The sequence below is a fragment of the Pantherophis guttatus genome, chromosome 12, assembly GCF_059756535.1.
Source record: "Pantherophis guttatus breed Tessera chromosome 12, ASM5975653v1, whole genome shotgun sequence".
In the NCBI taxonomy this organism is placed as follows: Eukaryota; Metazoa; Chordata; class Lepidosauria; order Squamata; family Colubridae; genus Pantherophis; species Pantherophis guttatus.
In genome coordinates, this window is record NC_142074.1 from 10,775,723 (window position 1) to 10,800,536 (window position 24,814).

The window sequence follows — 24,814 nt, forward strand, 5'->3', positions numbered from 1 at the left end:
TTCACAGGTTAATATGTTGTGCAATGCAGTGGTTTACTTTAGTCCAAACCATAGTTAAGCACACTATATACACTGGTGTCATGTGTGAACCTGGTCTAAATCTCAGAGCACTACAAGCGAATGTGAATTGAGCGATTCTCTGCTTAGGGCTGCATTCTCAGACTTCATTCTCAAAATTGAATCTTGGCAAGGCGGCAAGCAGCCTCTGCTGGCATAATAATAAAGTACAAGGGAAAAGTCCCCGAATATGCAAAGCAGAAAAAGGAAAGACTGAGCTGTCTGGCATGTTTACCCCGCGTGATTTGTCAATTTCTGGAACTGACAATCCTCCTCTAAGCCTGTTTATTAAGGCGTTGTTCTCTCTCCACGGCGCTGAGGGTGTCACCTATATTTATCAAACGTCGTTTCTTCCCAGCGTTGGTTTCTCCATCGAACCCCCCCCTCCCCGGCTGGGATGGGAACGGGGTCGGCTTGGATGGCTCTGGGGGGCTCAATCGGGCCAGACGGTCGGGGACTCCAAGCCTACCTTTCGTTTAAAAAAGGGGAGTGGGAGCGCCTCCCGCAAAGCCTGAGTGGCGTAGGAGGCTAATGCCTCCTACTAAGGCAGCATTTAACATCCAGCTGCCTGCAATTACTGCGAGTTCAATTCTCACCAGGCTCAAGGTTGACTCAGCCTTCCATCCTTTCTAAGGTGGGTAAAATGAGGACCCGGTTTGTGGGGGCAATAAGCCGACTTTGTATAAAATATACAAAAGTATGAAGGCTATTGCTTAACGCATTGTAAGCCGCCCTGAGTCTCCGGAGAAGGGCGGCATATAAAAATAAATAAAAATAATTTAATTTTTTTTTTTTTAAAAAAAAAGCCAGGCTTGGTAAACAACGTGCCCTACCAGCTGGCTTCAAACAAGCCGACTTTGAAGGGGGGAAGGGGGAGATTCCCACCTACCCACCCACCCATCCCTTCCCCTGAAAGAAAGTTGCCTGCGATCGTGTTTGGGAAGGGCGCTGGCGCTTTTGAACCCCAGGACGGGCGAAGGGCTGCCGGCCGGGACGCGTGGGGAGAGGTTACCCTCACCCCACCCCACCCCACGCCTGCGCCCCTCTCCGCCTGGGCGCAGGGCGGCGTGGAAGCCCTGTCCGGCAGCCCCACCTCAAACTGTGTGACGCGGGGTTGCCATGGGCACTCTTTTACGCTACAAGGGCTGAGCCGCGGGGAGGCGGGCGAGCGGGCGAGCCAGCGGGAGGGTCGGGGCGCATTTCAGCACCACCGTGGAGGAGGACAGCAGCCTCAGCGCCGCCGCCACTCCGCGCTTCTCTTCCCCCTCCCTCCCTTCCCGATCCCGGCTGTCGGGTCTCCCTTCCTGGCCCCCATTTCCCCCTCGTCTCTTGGGGGGGGGACTGGCGGGTCCTGGGGTACCTTGCGATCGTTGCTCTCCCCACGGCGTCCTTACCAGCTCGGGGCTGAGCCGTCCATTTCTGGGAGGAAACGGAGGGAAGAGAAGGGCAGTGAGGGGCGCGTCTCCCCACCCCCTCGCCGGCAGGCTTGGGGGACGCCAGCGGGGAGAGGGGGGACCTTAAGCTGACGCTTCTACGAGGCCGTCCCGGTGAGTACTTTGCTCTTCGGGAAGAGGAGCAGGCGGGAAAGACAGGGGACCTTGGAGTGAGAGAACATCCCCAGCATTTCGTAGCATCGATTTTTTGTTTTTTGCTATGACAATTCCTGCTCTTGTTGTTATTATTATTGCGATCTACGTGGTTGGTAGAGAAGACGACATTCAAAACTCTTGAGTAAGGGGTCCTTGTATTGGGAAAGCATTCTGGAGACCAGGGAGATTGACCACGATGAAGTTCAACATAGTGGTCCGAAGCTTCACGATCAAATATAAGGACCCATCGCATGAAACTCAAGAGTTTTGAGTCTAGTCTTCTCCAGATCTTGGCCAAGAAGGTTTCTCTCCCTTAGGTCCCAGCTAAAACTTCAAGACCCCTTTCTATAGCCAACTTTATTGGTTGAGAAGTATTTGGTTTTCTTTCTACACCCGCCCCCCCCCCCAATTGGCCTTCAGACTTTGAACCCGAGGTCAGCAAATTGTTAGGTTGAACAGCCTAATTTGAAATCCATGCAAGACGTTGTTGGAAATTCTCTTGATCCGGAGGGAACAATGCAACTAGAGTGTGATGGAGCTCAGGAACATTTCCTGGTATGGTTTCCATCCGTGGATATTGTTACTATTATTTCTGGACCTCCCCAGAGCCTTGCCTTCAATATTTATCCATAGATATCCAATATCCATGAAAGCACTGGAAGCTTTCAAGAAGAGACTGGACAGCCATCTGTCAGAAATGATGTAGGATCTCTTGCTTGGGTGGAAGGTTGGACTAGATGACCTACAAGGTCCCTTCCAACTCTGTTAATCTGAATCTGAATTTGGCAGAAAAATGCAATATACTACTAGCAGGAAAGGCCTGCCTTGCTAAACTCTGAATGTTGTAATCTGACAAAGTCTCTAGATCAGTGTTTCTCAATCTTGGTAGCTTGAAGATGGGTGGACTTCAACACCCAGAATCCCCCAGCGAGCAGCGCTGGCTGGGGGATTCTGGGAGTTGAAGTCCACCCATCTTCAAGCTACCAAGGTTGAGAAACACTGATCTAGAGACTTCTAGTTTTCTAGAGATTCACTAAAATGAGTGAGATTGGGGAAGGGGAAGAACAGAAGCTAAAACCAAAGCATGTTGTTATACTAAATGGAGGTTGGGGGTTGGAACTTTTACACCACCAAATAGAAATATTTTAGATTTATGTCTTCCATTTCTGTGACTTTCTTATATGTGCTACAGGTTCATTATAATACCCATACATGATGAGGAAAATCACCCTGATAAGAATTTCCATTCAGATAGAACAATATGTGTCTATTGTTGTTCCTGTTATTGCTTTGCTTTAGGTCAAGCAAGCTGTCCCGATTATAAAAGTCATTAAATGGTGGCATTTTAGATGATTGTTATTTTTTAAAATAAAAACCTCTTTAACTGCTAGAGAAAACCTGAGTTATAAGTACACAAAGCCAGTTAATAAATACACAAAGCCGGTTGCAACCTACAGAAAACCTGAGTTTTCTGTAGGTTGCAATGGGCTTTGTTTACTTATTGCTCTAAGAATGTATTTATCTCTTAGTATCCTAACCATTGGTTATACTGATGGATATTAGTGGGAGCTGAATTCCATGGAACTCACAAACTGGGGAAAGACATGAGAGGATCTAACCAGTGTCTGTGGCCTTGTGTAGGTGTTGTAGGCTTTGTGCTCCTGTTTGTAGGGTATCCGGACAACTATTTTCTATTAAGAATCCTGCCTTTATGAATTCCTTGAAGTTAGACTCTGTATGAGAACTGCAACTTGGTTGGAGGCAATAGCAATTTTTCTGTTTACAAGTTTTAATCTCTGAATATATAATCCCTTACTTGTAGAACGTCAGTCGTTAAAAGTAGATACAAATATACTCTTTACTGCTCTATAATCGATAGAGCACTCAAAGTCCTCAGCTGTCTTTCCTTTAAAAGCCATTTGGGGGCTCAACGAAGCAACGCAGCTCTCTGAATTTCCAGGATTCTATCGGAACTTGTTGAGTTTTTCTTATTTTATTATTGTGAACCTTGTTGGATTCCTTCAGTGTCATCCGTGGATTAACGAGTGTCTCAGTTTTTTTAAAAAATCATAAAACCATGTGAGGCATAGGGTGTGTGTATGCCATCCGCTCTGATTTGTTTCAGCCTGGTCCGACAGGAAAAATCCCCACGTTTGATGAGAAGATCACTTCTTCAGAGGCCCCAAAGACTGAATGTAGTATTTGTGTCCTGTTAGTAAAATTCATTTACTTTCCTCTTAATGGAGAACAAAACCTGGGCTAGACAAGTTTCTACCAATCCCCAAAACCCCTCGAGGGTCCAGACCATTTTCAGTCACATTCCCAATATTTGACTATTATGGGATGCTGTCAATAAATGGTGTGCTTTCTTTCTTCTCTAGGATCATGCATATATGATCCACAGCTCATTTTTCCCCCCAGAGGCGAGTGTCTGCCCACGTGAGAGGGGAAGAGCAGTGAGGGAGAGAACTCCTGTGATTTCATTCAGCTAACCCCCCTCGTGTCTGGTGGAGAGGCTCACATTGAGAAGTTCTACTCCACAAGACAGGGATGCGGTGGCTCAGTGGCTAAGACACTGAGCTTGTTGATCGAAAGGTCGGCAGCTCAGCGGTTCGAATCCCTAGTGCCATGTAATGGGGTGAGCTCCTGTTACTTGTTCCAGCTTCTGCCAACTTAGCAGTTCGAAAGCATGTAAAAAATGCAAGTAGAAAAATAGGGACCATCTTTGGTGGGAAGGTAACAGCGTTCCGTGCACCTTTGGCATTGAGTCATGCCGGCCACATGACCACGGAGATGTCTTTGGACAGCACTGGCTCTTCGGCTTTGAAATGGAGATGAGCACCGCCCCCTAGAGTCAGGAACGAGTAGCACATATGTGCAAGGGGAACCTTTACCTTTTACCATACTCCACAAGAGGAATTGGTTGGGCTGGGAGAGGCAACAAAGCAATGGGAAAGTATGACTGGGAACCACTGAATATCCAGTTATGGATCTGTCCTCCTCCTCTTCTTATCCCCTTTCCTCGCCCCCTTTTTTTTTTAACTTGGATGATTAACTTTGCTGTCACCGCAAGATGATTTTCCTTTCAAATTTCACCTCCTAATGATCCCAGCCAACTGTCTCAATGACACTCTGGTGACAGGAGAATTTCCTGAATGAATCATTGGTCTGAGGGATTTGCTCTCCGCCTACCCACCCACCCACCCACCCACCCCCTTCAAGCAATCAGAAGCAGTTTGAGCTGGATCAGATGTATTATTCATTCCACCTGGCCGGTCACTGATTGATTGTAGTTGTCTAACCATTTGCAGTCCGGAGCTTAGAACTTCAGGAGGTCAAAAGCAGGGGTAACTATTACAGCCTGTCTCTCTAACACAATCCTTTTCCATTTATTCCCTGGGTTTGTTCTTTGTACCTTTGTACATGTACATTTTTTTCCCCCAAGGAGTCGGTAGCCCAAAGCTGCAATGAATCAGCATGAGAGCTTTCCTTTGGAAGAAGCCATCGGATTCTCTTAAGCTCCCGTATTTTCCATCACAGCTGGAGTTGGGCAACAGCACGCTGGAGCAGTAGTAGAACACAAAGTTGGGATGCAACCCAGCATCCTTTGTTTTATCTCTGTGTACCAAGTTGGCTTGAAAACAAACCTCAAACACCAATCTAGGGTTTGTTTTTACAAACAAACTCAGTTTTAGATCTTGGGCAATAACGCAAATGTAGGAGAACAGGTGTATTCTGGGAGGCGAGGGGGCTGCATAAAAACTGCTTTTCTACATGAATCAAGAACTACCCAAATGAAATTCGTTTCAATTTGGGGTCTCGTGTGTGTTTGTGTGTGTCTGTGTGTCTGGGTATGTTTGTGTTGTGTTGTGTTGAAAAGTTATACTGCAAAAACCAATAGCTTTGTTTCCAGTTTTGACTGGAGCTGGTAAATCATTTGGATGCCGCCTTGCACTTTTTAAAGGAAATCCAAGGAAAATAATAATGGTAACAGATAGTCGTGACTAACTCAAATGTCACTACTATTGAGGAGTCGACTTACTCCAGAGTAAGGCTGGCTTCAATATTATCGTGTGTGCCTTTAAGTCAGTGTTGTTGATGACTGCCAGGACAAGTTCCTGCAGTTCTCTTGGCAAGATTTCAGAAGTGTTTTGCCCTTGCCTTCTTCTTAAATACCTTTATGGTAAATAAATATCTTGATTGACCACATCTACATAGTTTTAGAAAGCAGGTTATGAAACCTTTTTGTTCTGGTGGATGTTTGTTTAATCACTTTCATTTAAGCCACTGAGGTTTAATCTATTCTGTGAATCAGACCTGTGGATTGGTTGTTTTTTTTCCCCCTTTCCCCCCATTTCTTTTCACAATGCAAGAGCTCGTTTTGCAGAAAGAAGGAAATTAGACAGTGCATCGTTACAAAACATATCATTGGTCTATTGTTAGGAACATAAGAAAAGCTTGCAGATGTCATCCTGAACCTTCTTAATTCAATTTTAAGGACTTGTCCAGTTCTTTCAAACTCAACTATTACATGTAATGAATGACTGCAGTTTTATGAATGGCCTCAGACCAAGGCTTTCTGTCAAGAAAGCCTCCTTCCTTTCATATTTTTCTGGATGTAATTGAAGCAAACTTCCTTCCCCATATCCTTTCCTCTCATTAACTTAGAAAAATTGGATGCTTTGTTCCTTCCTGGCCACCCGCCTCAGCCCTGATAGCTTCATTTATGAACATCTTGTCATTTTGCTTTTTATTTGTTCGGCTCCCAGCACTTTCTAGAGTTGTTAAACTCTATTAAATGAAGAGGTTTTTGTCAAGAAAGATTTTCCTAAACTGGCCAATTGGTTGGGATGGGGTCATTCATGTCTCTACTGGCAAGGGTGCACATTGGCATCCTTGCAACATCGAAACATTAGTCTAAACAATCCAAAACGTTGGGTTTTGACCAATAATATTGAAGCCAGCCTTAGTCTGGAATAAGTAGATTCGTCAAAAGTTATGAAATTTGAGTTAGTCATGACTATCTGTCAGGGATTGTGGTGGCTCAATGGCTAAGATGCTGAGCTTGTTGATCAGAAAGGTTGGCAGTTCAGCGGTTCGAATCCCTAGTGCTGCGTAACAGGGTGAGCTCCCGTTACTTGTCCCAGCTTCTGCCAACCTAGCAGTTCCAAAGCACGTCAAAAATGCAAGTAGAAAAAATAGGGACCACTTTGGTGGGAAGGTAACAGCGTTCCATGTGCCTTTGGCGTTGAATCATGCCGGCCACATGACCACGGAGATGTCGTCGGACAGCGCTGGCTCTTCGGCTTTGAAACGGAGATGAGCATTGCCCCCTAGAATCAGGAACGACTAGCACATATGTGCGAGGGGAACCTTTACCTTTACCTTTTATCTGTTATCCTTATTGTTTTCCTTGGATTTCCTTTAAGAAGTGCAGCATCCAAATGACTTACCAGCTCCAGTCAAAACTGGAAACAAAGTTACTGGGTTTTCTTCATATAACTTTTCAAGCAAAGGTAGAGAACATTTTTTTTGATAGGATGGTATGCCAATGGTCCAACTGGGTATATGAGCTCTGTCTACTGCAGATATAGTAGCCCAGCTCATGGGTTAATATTGCCCACCAGTCTTCCCCACCCAGTCTGTAAAGCTCTTGAATATGATTGTTCTGGTCTTCCATCTTAAGCTTTAATTATACCTGTTTCTGTTTTGGGATTGACAACATATTTGGTTTCAGCAATTCTGATTTTTGATCCTTAAACACTTTGGACCGATCACACTCTCTCTCAGCCCAACTTGGCTCATGGGCTGTTGTGGGGAAAATGTGGAACAGGGAATGTAATTTTCATTACCCTGAGCTGCTGAAGGAAATGGATATAAGCAGGGGTGGGCTGCTGGGGGCTCGCAGGGATTCAGGAGAACCTCTAGCTAAGATTCTTTGCAGTTCGGAGAATCCCCAAATACCACTCCTGGTTAGCCCCGCCCACCACACCCCTCCCAGGAGTCACCACGCAGCCTGTTTTGGATACATAAGTGCAGGGTGCGCACAGAGACTCAGGGAGGGTGAAAAATGGGCCTACCGGAAGTTTGGGAAGGCTGGAAACAGGCCCGTTTCTGATCTCCAGATGGCCTCCGGTGCCTGGGGAGGCCATTTTTGCCCTCCCGGAGGCTCAAAGAAAGCTCAAAGAAAGGAGGCTCAAAGAAAGCCTCCGGAGCCCGGGGAGTCAGGAGGCTGACTAGGCCACTCCCACCATGGCCACGCCCACCCAGCAACCAGGCAGAGAACCCCTTGCTAACATTTTTGAAGCCCACCCCTGGATATAAGTTTAACGAATCATGACTGTCCTAAGTTCTTGTCTCTTAAGAAGATGTTGTGAATACAGGATTTAATAATTCTAACATTGGATTTATTCTGTGACCGGGCTGACATTATATAACAAAGTTCTCTATTATTTGTCTGTTTTTATTCCACAGCATTTCCTTGGGAGGTTCATGATTTTATCTGTGGCAAGATGACCATTTGTATTTTTGCCAACAAATCCAGTGAATCATCACATTAATTCTGCAGAAGTGCATACTTGGCAAGAATCCAACCTTCGTAAGTTTTTTCAAATGCTCTCTTCTTCCTAGAAATTATATATTGACAGAGTGGATCACCTGTAGTAGTAATAGTAATGGGTGATATTATCTTGCAACAAGTGAGAGGGTGCAAACGTTCAAGGGACATGAGATTTTTTTTTATCTAGGGGAAAAAATTACAAGTGTATTCCACAGCAACCTATCTATCAGGTCCAATAAAGAACATCGTTCCTTGTAGATTCCTGACCTATGAGACAAAGCTGAACAATCAAACACAGTCCATCCCCTTCTCGTGGTGTCTCATAAACCAGATTTTCTACTGAACTAATCTTATTAAAAGTGGGAAAGAGTCATTTCACTTGGGTAAAAGCAAATAGACTCTTTGACTGCCTTCCATTGAGGACCTGTACACTGCACAAGTCAGAAAGAAGACTAAGAAAATATCTACAGAACCAGTGGTGAAATGTAAATTTTGTTACTACCGGTTCTGTGGGCGTGGCTTGGTGGTGGTGGGGTGGTGGTGTAATATGACTGAATTAGCGTGGCCAACTTTTTTTTTTTTTTACTTTTAAAACCATTTTTCTACAACCTCTTCGGCTGAAGAGGTTGTTTAAAAAATGCTTTTAAAGCCTCTGACGATCCCAGCTGACTTGCCTGATTGGCAGAGGCTTTGTTTTTACTTTTAAAAGCATTTTTCCTATAACCTCTTCGGCTGAAGAGGTTGTAGAAAAAATGCTTTTAAAAATAATTTTAAAAAAGCCTCTGATGATTGAGTGGCTCAGCTGGGCAATGGGAGAGGGGCAGTGATTTTTGCTACCGGTTCTCCGAACCACCCGCCTCCATTGCTAACAGATCGGGCAATCCGGTCCAAACGGGAGCATTTCACCCCTGTACAGAACCCTCTCACATCCTGAACATAAACTATTTCAACTCCTCCCCTCGGGATGGCGCTATAGGGCATTGCATGCCAAAACAAACTATATACAGAGACAATTTTCCCCCCATACCATCATTCTGCTGAATACCTAATTGCCACAGTACTGTCTTATGCCTAAGGATATTTACCCATGTAGTAGGGCTGTATTACTATTATCCTTCTCATCTTTTCTATTACCTTCTCCGATATGATTATATCACTTTGTTGTTTGTATCTACTCTGAGAGTTTATGCACCAGAGACAAATTTCTTGTGTGTCCAATCATACTTGGCCAATAAAGAATTCTATCCTATCTATCCTATCCTATCCTATTCTTATTATTATTTCTATTCTATTCTATTCTTATTCCTGTTCTATTCTGTTCTGTTCTGTTCTGTTCTGTTCTGTTCTGTTCTACTCTACTCTACTCTACTCTACTCTACTCTACTCTACTCTACTCTACTCTAAAGATGAATTAAACTATCACAACTAGGTATGCCTTTTTCTATACCAATATGCCTTGGCCATCAGCCCAGAATCATACCAAATAATTGAGAAAAATATAAGTACTGTATTTGCATTTCATAAAATCATCATTGTCTGTCATTTGGAAAGCAAAAGAAAAAAAGTTAAGAATTCACCAGAGCAATGCAGCTCATGGATTTATTTACAGATGATTTAGAACAACACTCATAACAGCCTTAACTCTTAACTTATAGTCTCAATAGTCTATCAAGAAAAACAATCCTACATTCTGAGCCATTAATGATCTATTAAAAAAAAAAAATCTTATATTCTGAACTAGCACTGTGAAATGCCCTAAAGAACCACACCAGATTTAATCAATTGATTTCAATTGATCAATCGATCGATCAATCTATCACACATAGGAATCTGAACTAGAGAAGCTAGTAAGCTGATGCAGCAAGAAATGGATTTCCTCATTAGATATCTTCCAGCTTTATCTGCCCAAGAGAGTGGGGCCTTGTGAGACACTCTACCCTCACCCCATTTCTAAGAGGTCTATAAGGGGCGTGCATAAGTGCACCAGCGTGCCTACCGTCCCTGTCCTAATATTCCTTTTTACTTATTCTTTTCATGTATTCAAATTATGTTCATACTTTTACCTGTTATCTTATATATGCTTGACAAAATAAACTTATGATTATGATTATGATATATTAGATTCTAGAATATTCCCATCTCTGCCCTTCCTGATTTAACCTGGGTAGCATCAGACAGAGCTCCCCATTTACCTGTGTGGAACTGTCCAAGGTCCTGAACACTAAATATTTGTGTTCTCTCTCTAGCCAATATAGCATCTAACATATACAGTTCAGCTTTTCTCTTCTGGCATCTAAAGCCGTTAAATGTGACTCCCAATTAAGTGGAAAAAGATGGAAGGAGCATTCCACAATCAAGGCATCACAACAGACAGAACAATATCCCTGCTAAAGCTCCAAATCTAAAAAAAAATCAATGACAAGATTAAAGACTTGGTTCCCTGTGAGCCTATTGTTTGCACCAGCATACCAACTAATGTACAGAGATTGAGGGACAGGGTGGGGAATCTTTCCTGGTCAATCCTTAGAAAATAGAATTGTTTTTAAGCTGAAAGTTGGGGCGTTGTATACCTCCTCTCATTTCCCCCAGATTTTACTCAAAGTAAAAGTAGCATATGGTTATGGGTTACTTATTAAGTGTTTGATGAGATGACTTGAATGCTAATAGCATGAAAAGATTACAGTAGCAAACCATGCATTATCTTGAGATAAGGTAGCATTATAAAGGCTGTCATTGTAGTTGTTGACATTAGCTTAATGGGAGCAGTTCTTGAGAGTCCCTATTAGAAGAGATTGGCTCATTTTTATTGCATGTCCTCTTCCTCTTAGCTCCTTCTATTTTTTCCATTTCTTACTTGTGTGATGCGATGATGTGAGGAGCTCCGTTCACAAAGTTGCATATCACCATCAGATCTTTTCACAGTTTTGGAGTGTTGCCAAATTCCAGCCCTTTAGTAGCATTTCATCTTGTGATTTGGGTTGCCATCGAAACTGTGACATGAGTTCTCCTATCCCATGTCCTTTATATAGCCACATCAAAGGAATATATAGATCAGCTACTTTTGAGGTTCCCAGGAAGAAATTATTTACAGTATTTTATGTAATTCAACTGTCTTGCAGATATGACTTCGGATGTAAGTAAAATGGCTGCCAAGTTCTTTTATGTTGTTATTAAGATGAGCACCCAATTATTGTAGATGCATCTCAGCTGAGTGCATTAAGCTGACTTTTATTTTAAGTATGATGCTCCAATTGTGATGTGATTGCATTTTTGTTTAGTGGCCAAAGGGCAATAATTCATTGATTCACATTCCAATGTGCAAATGAATTTGTTTATTTTTTTTCAAACAAAATCTGGTTTTTTAAATTTTTTGTATCTATGTATTTTATTGTTTGGCTGTTCACCGCCCTGAGTCCTTCGGGAGTAGGGCGGTATACGAATCAAATCAAATAAACTAAACAAATTAGATTTTTCAAGCAAATTAGATTTTTTTTTCAAAAACCTGCATTTTTTCCCCCCAACTTTTACATGCAAATTGACGGCTTGCATTGTCTGACTCTTGATGAGTCTTTCCTAAAGCAGAATAGCAATGACAATAGCAATAGCACTTAAATTTGTATACCACTTCATAGTGCTTTACAACTCTCTCTAAGTGGTTTACAGAGTCAGCCTTCAACCATCTGGGTCTTCATTTTACCAACCTTGGAAGGATGGAAGGTTGAATCAACCTTGGGCTGGTCAGAATCTAACTACTAGCAGTCAGCAAAATTAGCCTGCAATTCTGCATTCTAACCACTGCACCACCATGGCTCTTATCAATGCTTATATGAAAATTTTGTAAGGGATGCAGTGGCTCAGTGGCTAAGATGCTGAGCTTGTCAATCGAAAGATCGGCAGTTCAGCGGTTCGAACCCCTAGTGCCGCTTAATGGCATGAGCACCCGTTACTTGTCCCAGCTTCTGCCAACCTAGTAGTTCAAAAGCACTTAAAAAATGCAAGTAGAAAAATAGAGACCACCTTTGGTGGGAAGGTAACAATGTTCCGTGTGCCTTTGCGGTTTAGTCATGCCAGCCACATGATCATGGAAACATCTTTGGACAGCGCTGGCTCTTCGGCTTTGAAATGGAGATGAGCACTGCCCCTAGAGTCAGGAACGACTAGCAAATATATGTGAGGGGAACCTTTATTTTTATACGAAACTATATCAATCACAGATTGCATACATATTCCTGGGCATTTTTACTGACAATTACCCAGAGGTTTTGGGGGATATTGCAATTTTACATACAATATTCACCCATTTCATTTGAAGACTGGTTTAACTTGATTTTGAAGGTGGTTTTCTTGTAAGTAAGTAAGTAGAAGAAATAGCTGGGTGGAATGTAATCAGACTATTCCACCCTGAGCAATAATATTTCCAAATGGATGCTATGATAGACATCGGCATTATCCTAAATCAACTAAGTCCCATCAAGTTTGTTTTTCTCGGTCTCCAGAGTGGATGTTTAGAATTCCTCCAGTAGGGCTGGGTTTGATCAAATTTTGATTTGGTCTGCCATATTTTAAATGAAATATCTGTCACTATTTTTTAAAAGTCAGTGTGGGTCTTTTCTCTTTTGCTTTGTGCATCCTGAATTTTAGCAAACAGAGGATCAATTTTTTTCCCTAAAATCCTCCAGCATGCAGTCCGATGTTCTTCTATTTTGTGACTCATAAGGCAGGCAGCCCTTTGATTACATCTATGCCTATCTAAGGCTTCAGAATTTGCTCCATTATCTCTGGTTTCCATGGCAGCTGCATCTCCTTCCAGGGGTTTCTCTATAAGTCATCTACCCTTTTCTTCATCTCTGTTTTCTGTCAGCTAGGAACCAATCTAAGCTTTAACTTAATTTTAGAAGCAAAATTTGAACAAGGTGCGTGAGTGTAAAAGACAGATTGATGAATGAGTCAATGTCTGGGGAAAGAGATATTTTAATGTGCACGACAATTCATCAGATATTTTGAAGGATGGGGTTCCAGGCTGCAGTTTTTCCAGATGCTTGGAGATGCCAGGAATCTAAGCTGGATCACTGTATATAAAGTTCTGTATACCAAGCAGCCTTCTACTTCTAAGCTTTGGCTTCTCCTCAGCCAGCTACAAACATCTTTGACCTGTAATAGCCCTTAAAAAGTCCTCAAGCAGGGCATGAGTCAGTGTGATCTAGTGGTTAAGGCAGCAACTAGAAGCCAGGAGATTGTGAGTTATATCTTGCCTTAGGCATGAAAAGTAGCTGGGTGACTTTGGGCCAATCACCAGGAGACTGTGAGTTCTAGTTCTGCCTTAGGCATGAAAGTTGGCTGGCTGACTTTGCACCAGTCCTTCTTTCTCACCCCAACTCACTTCATTAGGCTGTTGTTGTCGGGAAGAGGAAGGAATATTGTGTGTATTCACTACCTTGAGTTATTTGTAAAAATAATAAAGGCAGGATGCAAATTATATATATATACACACACACACACACACACACACACACACACACACACATATGTCTTTTTCTTTTTCGTAGGCTTTTATGTGCATATTCTTTCTAGCCAGGTTTTACCTACGTAAACTAAGTTACAACCAGAGCTGCAAAACAACTTAGTTTACGTAGGTAAAACCTGGCTAGAAAGAATATGCATATATATATATATGTATATATGTATATATATGTAGGTCTTTGGTTATTCGGGTCTTCTCCCACGTAAAATTGGAAGTGTCTTGGCGACGTTTCGACGAAGTCTCATTCGTCATCTTCAGGCTGGTGTTCTCGGCTTCGTGCTTCCAGGAGCTTGAATAACCAAAGACCTACATACAAACACCCGCGAAAACCTGAGAATATATATATATATATATATATATACACTATACATTCAACAAAAAAATATATGTGTTCCACAACAGTTAATATTGAAAATAATGCCAGTATTCGCCATAACATTTTTGCTTACATTCTCTCTCTCTCTTTCTTTCTTTCTCCCCCTGTCTCTTTCTCTCTTTCTCTCTCTCTCTTTCTCTCTCTCTCTCTCTTTCTTTCTCCCCTGTCTCTTTCTCTCTTTCTCTCTCTCTCTTTCTCTCTCTCTCTCCTCCTCTCTTCCCTCTCTCTCTCTCTCTCTCCCTCTCTCTCTCTCTCTGAACTTGCTGATATCTCTCTCTGTAGGTGTGTGTATGTGTGTGTGTGAACTCGCTGATCAGATTAAATGAATATCAACGATGGCTGCAGAAAAGGGTGAATATAATTTTAAGCTTCACCGTTGAGAAGTAATAATTCCATTTTGTTCTGCATTGATCAAATTCTACCTGCATTTCACCAATGCTGAGCACCACAGATGGAGAAAAACCAGAAGGCAAAAGAAGGGCAAAAAGGATGATAAGGAGACAGGAAACCATGAGACCAAAGGAACTGGATATGCTAACCTTGAGAAAAGATAAGTGAAGGTAGAGATGATCGTAGCCTTCGAGTCCACAGGAGGCACCATGTGGTAGAAAATCAAAAGCTGTTTTTTCAGTCATCCTAGACTGTAGGACAAGGCAGATGTGGGCCTCGGTTGTGGGAGGCAAGGCTGCAGACCTTGCCTCCCATAACTGGGAGGTGTTCGATTTCAGAGTGCCGTCCATTTTGCAAATTGAACCGGTTGACGAATACAATCAAGATTTTCCATTTCAATTTCCCAGAGAAATGTTATGTGTTCCAGTCAAGTCTATGCTCCTATTTGATGGGGCTATTTTAATTCAGAGTCCCACATGGGGCAGGGGCAGGGGGTGAAATGCTACTCCTCTGAACCGGTATTTCCGACGATCAGCTGTGCAGCGGGGTTTAGCTTTGCTAGAAAGCAGGAAATCCTGCGCTGCACAGCTGCACAGCTGATCTCCCCCCCCCACTGTTCTACTTACCTTCCCAAGCCTCCTTTTGGTGTACACTGCACATGTGGATGCAGCATGTGATTGGTGCGCATGTGCATCCAGCGAACTGGTAGCAAACCGGTTTCAGATTTCACCACTGGGCAGGACGTTAGATTCATTGAGATGTATTTCTTGTTCTAAGGCTAAATGCCAAATTCTGGAATCCATCAAAGTATCTCAGATAATCAAAGGAGTTCCCACTAACACAACATCTGCCCAATTCCCAACGGAAAGCCAAATGAGTTGCTGAATGCCCAGACATAGGAAGACATATAAATGAAGTGCCATTCCCAGCTTAGTCCAAATTAATTCCAAAACAAGTCCTTCAGAAAAAGTCCTTCGGGCTTATCACAAACCTTTATCTTCTTTGGCACCCTGCCAAAGGCCTTTCTTGGCAAAGCCCCACGAAGTTCAGAAACAAGAGACGCCGACTAGAAAACAGATTTAGCAATGTTGCTTTCCTACAAAGAGCCCAAGAGCCTTTGCTGCTCTTTTAAGCCTTATGGGAGGGGCCAATCATCTCCTGGCCTTACTCCCGAGTCATCCTTTTTGCTTTAGCTGCTCTTGCCTTCTGGCAGTTCTTTGCATGCGTGCACTAGGAACAGGCTCCTCCTGTTCCTCTGCCTCTCTGTTGTCCGACTCTGGAGGTTCCGAAGTCCGCACATCACTCCCAGATGGCTGTGGCCCCATCTCTCGATAGATGATAGATAGCTAAATAGATAGATAGATACGATAGATAGATAGATAGATAGATAGATAGATAGATAGATAGATGGATGGATGGATGGATGGATGGATGGATGGATGGATGGATAGATAGATAGATAGATAGATAGATAGATAGATAGATAGATAGCCAGTTCATGTATGATATGTTGTTGTTGTTGTTGTTAGTTGCAAAGTCGTGTCCGACCCATTGCGACACCATGGACAATGTTCTTCCAGGCCTTCCTGTCCTCTACCATCCTCTGGAATCCATTTAAGCTCACACCTACTGCTTCAGTGACTCCATCCAGCCACCTCGTTCTCTGCCATCCCCTTCTTCTTTGGCCCTCAATCTTTCCCAGCATTAGGCTCATCTCCAGTGAGTCCGTCCTTCTCATTAGGTGGCCAAAGTATTTGAGTTTCATCTTCAGGATCTGGCCTTCTGAAGAGCAGTCAGGGTTGATCTCCTCTAGGACTGACCGGTTTGATCACCTTGCAGTCCAAGGGACTCGCCAGGAGTCTTCTCCAGCACCAAAGGCCTCAATTCTTTGATGCTCAGCCTTCCTTATGGTGCAACTTTCACAGTCCTATATTGCAACCGGGAAAACCATAGCCTTGACTACACACACTTTTCTTGGCAGGTTGATATCTCTGCTTTTAGTATGCTGTTTAGATTTACCATAGCTTTCCTCCCCAGGAGCAAGCATCTTTTAATTTCTTAGCTGTAGTCCCCATCTATGGTGATCTTGGAGCCCAGGAAAATAAAAATCATACATATCATACATGCATATCATGTATGATATTCCATACGCTAAATAAATAAAGGAGTCCATTAATTCTTCCATTGTTCTCCCCAGTCCCACAATTCCAACCACCACTATGTTACTCCACCCAAAGAATGACAAATTCCTCATTTTATGTAACGAGACACTATAACACCAGTTCAGGGATGAAATGCTCCCGGTTCGGATTGGATCGCCCGATCCAGTAACGATTGTGGCGGGTGGTTCGGAGAACCGGTAGCACAAATCCCTGCGCCCCCCGCGCCCCCCCCACCATGGCCAGCTGAGCCACACAATCATCAGAGGCTTTTATTTAATTTTACTTTTTAAAGCATTTTTTCTACAACCTCTTCTGATGAAAAAATGCTTTTAAAATTAAAAAAAAAAAGCCTCTGATGATCACGCGGCTCAGCTGGGATCATCAGAGGCTTTTCAAAGCATTTTTTCCTGCAACCTCTTGGCCGAAGAGGTAGTTAAAAAAATGATTTAAAAAGCCTCTCTGACGATCCCAGCTGAGTTGCCTGATCAGCAGAGGCTTTTCAAAGCATTAGAAAAAATGCTTTGAAAAGTTAAAAAAAAAAAAGTTGGCCACGCCCACCCAGTCACATTACACACACACACACACACACCCATCAAGCCATGCCCACAGAACCGGTAGTAACTAATTTTATATTTCACCCCTGCATCAGTTCATACTTGGTATGGTCTTTTGATCAGAGAGGTGGCAAGCCTAGAAAAACTGACCAGGCAATAAATCCGTTTTTAGAAGTATATCAAACATTGCCAGATCACAAGCTCTTTATTGGATAAATGAGCAAAAATTGCCCACTGTTACTAGTCAGATGATCTCTTGAGCAGAAATGAACAAACTTATAATCATAACTGATTTTTTTTAAAAAAATTAAAAACTGCTTGCCTGCCATGTTTGATGGTGTATTTAACTGATATAATTACTTTTAATTACACAGCTGTGTAATTTTCACTTAATTACATTCATAGAGTTCAGATTTAAAATCACAACATTGGAACATTTAATTTTATAGCAAGCCATCATAAATGTCCAGGAAAACAATGCCTCCCAAATGTTCTGTTGGCAACATTCAGAAACTGATTTTTAATTTTTATTTTGCCATTTTTTCTTTTTTTCCCTCCTCCTTCGAGAGAAGGACAGATTAGTTAACTTAAATCTTTTGCTTCAAATGACTGCTAAAACGAGGGATAGGTAAAGGTAAAGGTTCCCCTCTCACATATGTGCTAGTCGTTCCCGACTCTAGGGGGCGGTGCTCATCTCCGTTTCAAATCCAAAGAGCCACACTGTCCAAAGACGTCTCCGTGGTCATGTGGCTGGCATGACTAAATGCCAAAGGCTCACGGAACGCTGTTCCCTTCCCACCAAAGGTGGTCCCTATTTTTCTACTTGTATTTTTTACATGCTTTCGAAATGCTAGGTTGGCAGAAGCTGGGACAAGTTACGGGAGCTCACCCCATTACGCGGCACTAGGGATTCGAACCGCTGAACTGCCAAGCTTTCGATCGACAAGCTCAGCATCTTAGCCACTGAGCCACCGCGTCCCTTTTAAAAAAACGAGGGATACAAAGAGTAAATAAAGCACAGGAGTAACTTTGAAAGACGACCAAGAGATAAACCCCTCTGGAATGATCCCTTGTTGGCTCATTTGTTCCCTCAATTTTCACTCAGTGTACTGAGGGGCTAATATAATCTGAGCTAAATTATCAATGATCAGTTGATATGTATATCTAGCCATTTCAGATTCTTCCCACTACATAGCATAACATCCATTAAATTGATGGCTACTTAGAAGGTTCTACAGCAGGTGCAAGTCAACAGAGGCACTCATAAAGACCTAAAGCAAGCCAATTTTACTGTCTTCTACCTAAGTTACAAGGATTTTTCCAGACTGCTTGCTTTCCCCTGGGATATTCATGAACTGGAATAGGGATAGTAACAGGTTAGCCAATGAGGGCTGTTTGGTAACTGAAACATAGCATTTGTTGTATGGGGCCATAAGAGACAGTTTGTCGCCTGGGCGTGGCTTAACTGTTCTGTATATAAACTGGAGGGGACTAGCTTCTCTCTCCTCCATTTTGCCTTCTCCATTTTGTGCTGTGTTTGTGCTTTCTATTTCTCTTCTCTTCCCACAATGTGGGAAAACCTACAATGGTATTTTATATAAAGGCATTTTCTTACGTAGATGAATCCTGCAGTTCATTTAATTGTGTGTCTGATTGTGTGTGTCCTGCAACAAACTCTGACAACAAGCAGATAGGCTTCATGGGTCTTGGGGGAGATCAAGCTTATGCCTCTTGAGGCTGTGCAAGGTTCTAAGCTAGGTCCTCACTTGACCCTTCCTTCCACCCTAGCTGTCAGTTTCCCAACACCAGCATGGTTAAAGAAGAATTCTGGGAACTGTAGTTAAAACACACAAGGGAGACTATCGGAATAGAGAAAGTTGGTACTGAAAGTGTATTATGCTTTCTGACTCATATCATCAGAAGTTGTAGGAGCTTCATCGCTTGGCTTAAGAACAAAGAGCCTCTGCCTGTGCATTCAAAATCATGTTTCTTATGGACACAAATCAGAATGTAATAGAAGGTTGAGATAGGCATCTGTCACAGGTTCCTTTGTCAATATCCAAATTCAGTGAACTCTCAGCTCCCAAATCCCCAGAGGATTTGGGTAGCAATCCCAGTTCCTTTCCCCAGGTCTACCACTGCTTCTGCTGCTACTGGTAGTAAACTACCACTGTCTCTTAATCCCCAGGTTGCTTCCAGTTCTCTGTTTTCATAGTCATGGAAACAACTTCCCTTCTACTCCACAACACCCAGATGTTTTTCTGCTCTGCTTTTATAGCTTCTCAGTGCTGGGCAGCTAGACTGGCTTGGGGAGGGGTCTTAAAAGGGCAGAAGACCCTCAGCCCAGAAGCTATCTGCTTTTCAGGTAGCCTGGCTTCTCACAGCATCTTGATGCTTTTATCTCTCAGGGGAAAAAAGTAATTCCTTGCTTTGGATCTTCCTTTGCAAAGCAGAAAGGTCTGGTTTAAATACCATAGCCTGTTGAAGCTCTTGGCTATGCCTAAAGGAGCATTTTTGATGATATTCTTTCCCTTGAAAACAGACAATAGGTTATGGAAAGAAAGAAATTGCTATGTCACCTTAAAAGAAAAATATAAATGCATTTCTAATTGATGTTAATTAATTGGAAATTGCTTTTTTATAATATTCCTTCCTTCCTTCTTTCCTTCCCTCCCTCCCTCCCTCTGTCCTTCCTTTCTTCTTTCCTTCCTTCCTTCCATCCCTCCCTCTCTTCTTTCTTCCTTGCCCTGTCTTTCTTCCTTCTTTCCTTCCTTCCTTCCTTCCCTCCTGCCTTCTTTCCTTCCCTCCCTCCCTCTCTCTGTCCTTCTTTCCTTCCTTCCTTTCCTCCCTCCCTCCTACCTTCTCTCCCTCCCTCTCTTCTTTCTTCCTTGCCTTCTTTCTTCCTTCTTTCATTCCTTCCTTCCTTTTTCTCTCCCTCCCTCCCTCCCTCCTTCCTTCCTTCTTTCCTTCTTTCCCTCCCTTCTTCCTTCCCTCCCTCCTTCCCTCCCTCCTTTTCTTCCTACCTTCCTTCTTTCTTTCCTCCTCCTCCTCCCTCCTCCTCCTCATTATTTTCTATTTTCTTTCTTATTTATTCACTATTCTTTCTTCTTTGGTTCTTTTTCTAATATTTGTATTACTGTATATTAAACCCCTGCCTCTGGGGGGGGGGGATTTACTTGATTAATTTCAAAGTCAATCAACTCATTTTCTCCTCCAGAGAAAGTATTACCATGATAATTTCGCAGTGCTTCTCTGAAATTGAGATGGCTCGATTTCGGCCATCTGAAATCGAGAAGCATCTATTTCTGAGATTTCTCTCTGTGTGTTTTCTTCTTCTTCTTCTTCTTCTTCTTCTTCTTCTTCTTCTTCTTCTTCTTCTTCTTCTTCTTCTTCTTCTTCTTCTTCTTCTTCTTCTCCTCCTCCTCCTCCTCCTCCTCCTCCTCCTCCTCTTCCTCCTCCTCCTCCTCCTCCTCCTCCTCCTCCTCCTCCTCCTCCTCCTCTTCCTCCTTCTTCTGCTGCTACTGCTATTTCTAGCTAAACAGGAATTTCTTTGCTGTTACTCTGTCAGTGGTTGGTTTGCCTCTTTTTACTGAAAGTTTCTATCCCTTGTTGTGGAAAGCTAACATTGCAAAAATGAAAAAAAAAGAAACCCACAACTAGGGTCGGCTTCTGTTTCTGTTCTAATTGTGTGGGGTGGGGGGCAGTAGCTGGCCCCACCAGCATTTATCGAGGCTTCAAATTGCAGTAGCAGAACTCAGTTGAGTGTTTGGGTGGTGAAACTGGCAGCACACAGAGTAAGTGTGGAAGTGCCTTATGTCAACATGGGGTTGTTAAGTACACCCTGTGGTTGGCTTGGTTTAATGCTCCTCTAAGTGGTAAATTGTGTGTTTTTATTAGTCCAACTGAGCTAATGGTATGATTCAGAATAGAACACACACAAAAAACAGCAGTAAAGCTATCAAGGGAAAGAAAAAAAAAGGAATCTGAAATTCCCACTCCAGCAACACATTTAATAGGAGCAAGCAAATTAAGATAAATGAGCATGCAAGAACTCGTCAACCGGTATGCTGCTTGAATCAGGTGATGGGGAAAAAAATAAATAAAATAGAAATGCTATATATTAACAGTGTGCTTTTGTGGGTAGGCAATTGTTCTACTTCAAACTGCAACAAAAAACTAAGAGCCATACTATCTCCTGGGACTTTTAGAATTAGAATTATTAGAATTAGAATTATGAGAATGAGAATTAGTAGAATTAGAATTAGAATTATTAGAATTCTTTATTGGCCAAGTGTGATTAGACACACAAGGAATTTATCTCCGGTGCATAAGCTCTCAGTGTACATACAATAGTGATAGATCATTATCATGGTCATTGTAAAAATACATTCATCATAAAACATTAGATACAACACTTACTGATAGTCGTGGATACTAAATAAGCAATCAACATTTATTTTATTTATTTTTTATTTTTATTTAATTTGTATACCGCCCTTCTCCAACAGGACTCAGAGCAGTGAACAGCCATGATAAAACATAACATATAAAATTTAAAAGCAATTTAAAAAACATTAAATAATTTTGGCTATCCATTTAAAACAACCCGGGTTAAAACCAATTACAAATTAAAATCGAAGGGATGGGATCAAGCCAGCCCGGCTAGGTGAAAAAGATGTGTTTTCAGGGTCCGCCGAAAAGTCCGGAGGTCTGGTATCGTGCGTATCTCTGGGGGTAGGTCGTTCCAGAGGGCCGGTGCCGCCATAGAGAAGGCTCTCCCCCTGGGGGTCGCCAGCCGATATTGTCTGGCCGACAGCACCCTGAGGAGTCCCTCTCTGTGGGAGCGTACTGGCCAGTGGGAAGCTATTGGTGGCAGAAGGTGGTCTCGTAAATACCCCGGCCCTAAGCCATGGAGCGCTTTAAAGGTGGTCACCAACACCTTGAAGCGCACCCTGAAGACCACAGGAAGCCAGTGCAGCTTGCGCAGGAGAGGTGTCACATGGGAGCTCCCCGTCACTCCCATAATCCCCCGCGCGGCCGCATTCTGGACCAACTGGAACCTCCGGGTGCACCCCAAGGGGAGCCCCATGTAGAGAGCATTGCAGTCCAGACGGGAAGTGACGAGTGCTTGAGTGACCGTGCGTAGGGAGTCCCGATCTAGAAAGGGACGCAACTGGCGTATCAGGCGAACCTGATAAAAAGCCCCCCGGTCATAAATCATACTAGGATACTAAGTAAATCAATCGTAAGATACAAGCAACAAAGTTTTAGTCCTAAGAAGATCAAGAGATAGGGAATAGGGAATAGTTTAGTTTTTGAATAGTTTATTCAAAATTCTGCACACATTCTGGGTAAAAGGCACACTAGGATAACATTTAGTAGCCTAGCGCAGGTGTCTAAGGTGGGTATCTGTCTATACTTTATACACAGAGTTTTTCTCAAGCCAGGTTCAAAACAGTGACCATTCAAGGTTCTCGGTCCAGTAAAAAGCTACATGCACATATAAATTTGCATTAAAACCCTTCATAAATGTTTTGAAGTTGAGGAGAATGGCCCCTATGCAAATCTTGAAGGTGTGCATGGAGTCAATATCTCCTTGGCCAGTGGAATTATTGAAGCTGTAAATTCTTCCCCAGCTCCAGATCAATCAATTGATCAGTCAATCAATTCTAACTTGAGTTTTTATCATGCAATCACACTGCCAAATTTATTAACTTTTAAGCTGTTCCTGATTCTTCCTCTTTTTGTGCTTTCTTCTTAGTTGACCACCTGATTTCAGGATGACTGAGGGTTTAGATCACAGATTCAGTTATCTCACCTGGGAACAGATTAAAATACTGGATCAAGTGCTGACTGAGGTGATCCCCATTCATGGAAGAGGGAATTTTCCAACTTTAGAGGTAAAGCCAAAAGACATCATTCATGTTGTCAAAGAGCAACTGATAAAGAAACAGATCATTGTCCATGACATTCGCTTGAATGGATCCACGGCTAGTCACATCCTGGTTAAGCAAAATGGCACCAGCTACAAAGACCTGGACATCATTTTTGGCGTGGAGCTTCCAAGTGCGCATGAATTTCAAGTTGTGAAGGAAGCTGTCTTGAATTGCCTCTTGGATTTTTTACCGAAAGGTGTCAACAAGGAAAAAATCACAGCACAGACCATGAAGGAGGCTTATGTTCAGAAGATGGTGAAAGTATCCACAGATCATGACCGCTGGAGCCTCATCTCCTTGTCCAACAACAGTGGCAAAAATGTGGAGCTCAAGTTCGTCAACTCTCTGCGGCGGCAGTTTGAGTTCAGCGTAGATTCATTTCAGATCATCCTCGACACTGTGTTGGATGTCTACAGCGATGAGAATGGCAAACTGACGGAAGATGCAGAGCTGTCTGTCGTTGCTGAGAGCATGTACGGAGACTTTGAGGAAGCTATGGACCACTTGAAATACAAACTCATTGCTACAAGGAACCCGGAAGAGATCCGTGGAGGAGGTCTTTTGAAATACAGCAATCTTCTGGTCCGGGATTTTAAGCCAGCGGATGAAGTAGAGATTAAGTCATTGGAACGTTACATGTGTTCTCGGTTCTTCATCGACTTTCCAGATGTAGCTGAGCAACAGCGGAAGATTGAGTCTTACCTGCGCAATCACTTCATTGGGGAAGAGAAGAGCAAGTATGACTACCTGATGACCTTGCGTGGAGTTGTCAACGAAAGCACGGTCTGCCTTATGGGCCACGAACGAAGGCAAACGCTAAATATGATTACAATCCTGGCTCTCAAAGTACTTGGAGAGCAGAACATCATCCCCAATGTAGCCAATGTAACCTGCTACTACCAGCCTGCCCCTTATATCAGCGACAGGAACTTCAGCAATTACTATATCGCTCATGGACAACCGTCTATTATCTACCAGCCCTATTCCTTCCACATACACATGCAAAGTGGTATGGTGTAGCCGTTCACGAAACCTCCTTGCCTTACATCACTGCTCAATCAACTCTTCCTTTGCCCTTGCTCCACCCAACAGTTCTCTTCGAAATAAAGCCCTCGTTAAAGCAAATTTTCCCACCCCTTTTGATTAGCGGGACATCTTTTGGGGTGTGTACCCACCCGTACATGTGTGTCATTGCAAACGTCCATTCATCGGTCCAGATCTTGAAATAACCTTCAGGCAGCTTGGGAAAGATTGACTTGTATATCAGGGGTGTTGCGTTTTGATTAACTACACGTTGCATACTCAGCTAGTGCCGTAAAATGATGTTCTCTTTGGTTTTTTTCCATGTACCAATTTGTGTTCTTTTCTCTTTATTGCAATAGTTGACCAAGGCTAGAAAAGGGTAGCCAGCGATAAGGTATTACAAGTATCACAAGGGGATGGGAGATGATGCTATGCCTGAAGAAAAGTGCAACATCCATGAGAGTTCACTATGGAAGCAGCTTTCTTCAAGTTGGTACCTTTCTGATGGTGTTTGGTTACATTTCCCAGAACATCAAACATTGCTGGTTGGGATTTTTGTGAATTAAAGCCCAACATTGGATTTAATTTTCCTAGGCACCCAATTGGAGAAATCTGGTATAGATATAGCTTTCTCCAAAGTGGCCTCC

General features: G+C 42.9%; 1 protein-coding gene across 1 annotated transcript; it reads left to right on the forward strand.

Annotated features, from left to right (window-relative positions):
• The first annotated feature begins 1,207 nt into the window (after nt 1-1,207).
• On the forward strand, nt 1,208-24,269 carry TENT5D (terminal nucleotidyltransferase 5D). The gene is made up of 3 exons (XM_034434994.2): nt 1,208-1,604; nt 8,121-8,244; nt 22,970-24,269. The coding sequence occupies exon 3, from the start codon at nt 22,989-22,991 to the stop codon at nt 24,162-24,164; it is 1,176 nt and encodes a 391-aa protein (XP_034290885.1). The 5' UTR covers nt 1,208-1,604; nt 8,121-8,244; nt 22,970-22,988; the 3' UTR covers nt 24,165-24,269.
• The last annotated feature ends 545 nt before the right edge of the window (nt 24,270-24,814 follow it).

Excerpts from the sequence above, each read along its gene's own strand:
- TENT5D (XM_034434994.2), top strand. The coding sequence starts at position 22,989 with ATGACTGAGGGTTTAGATCACAGATTCAGTTATCTCACCTGGGAACAG.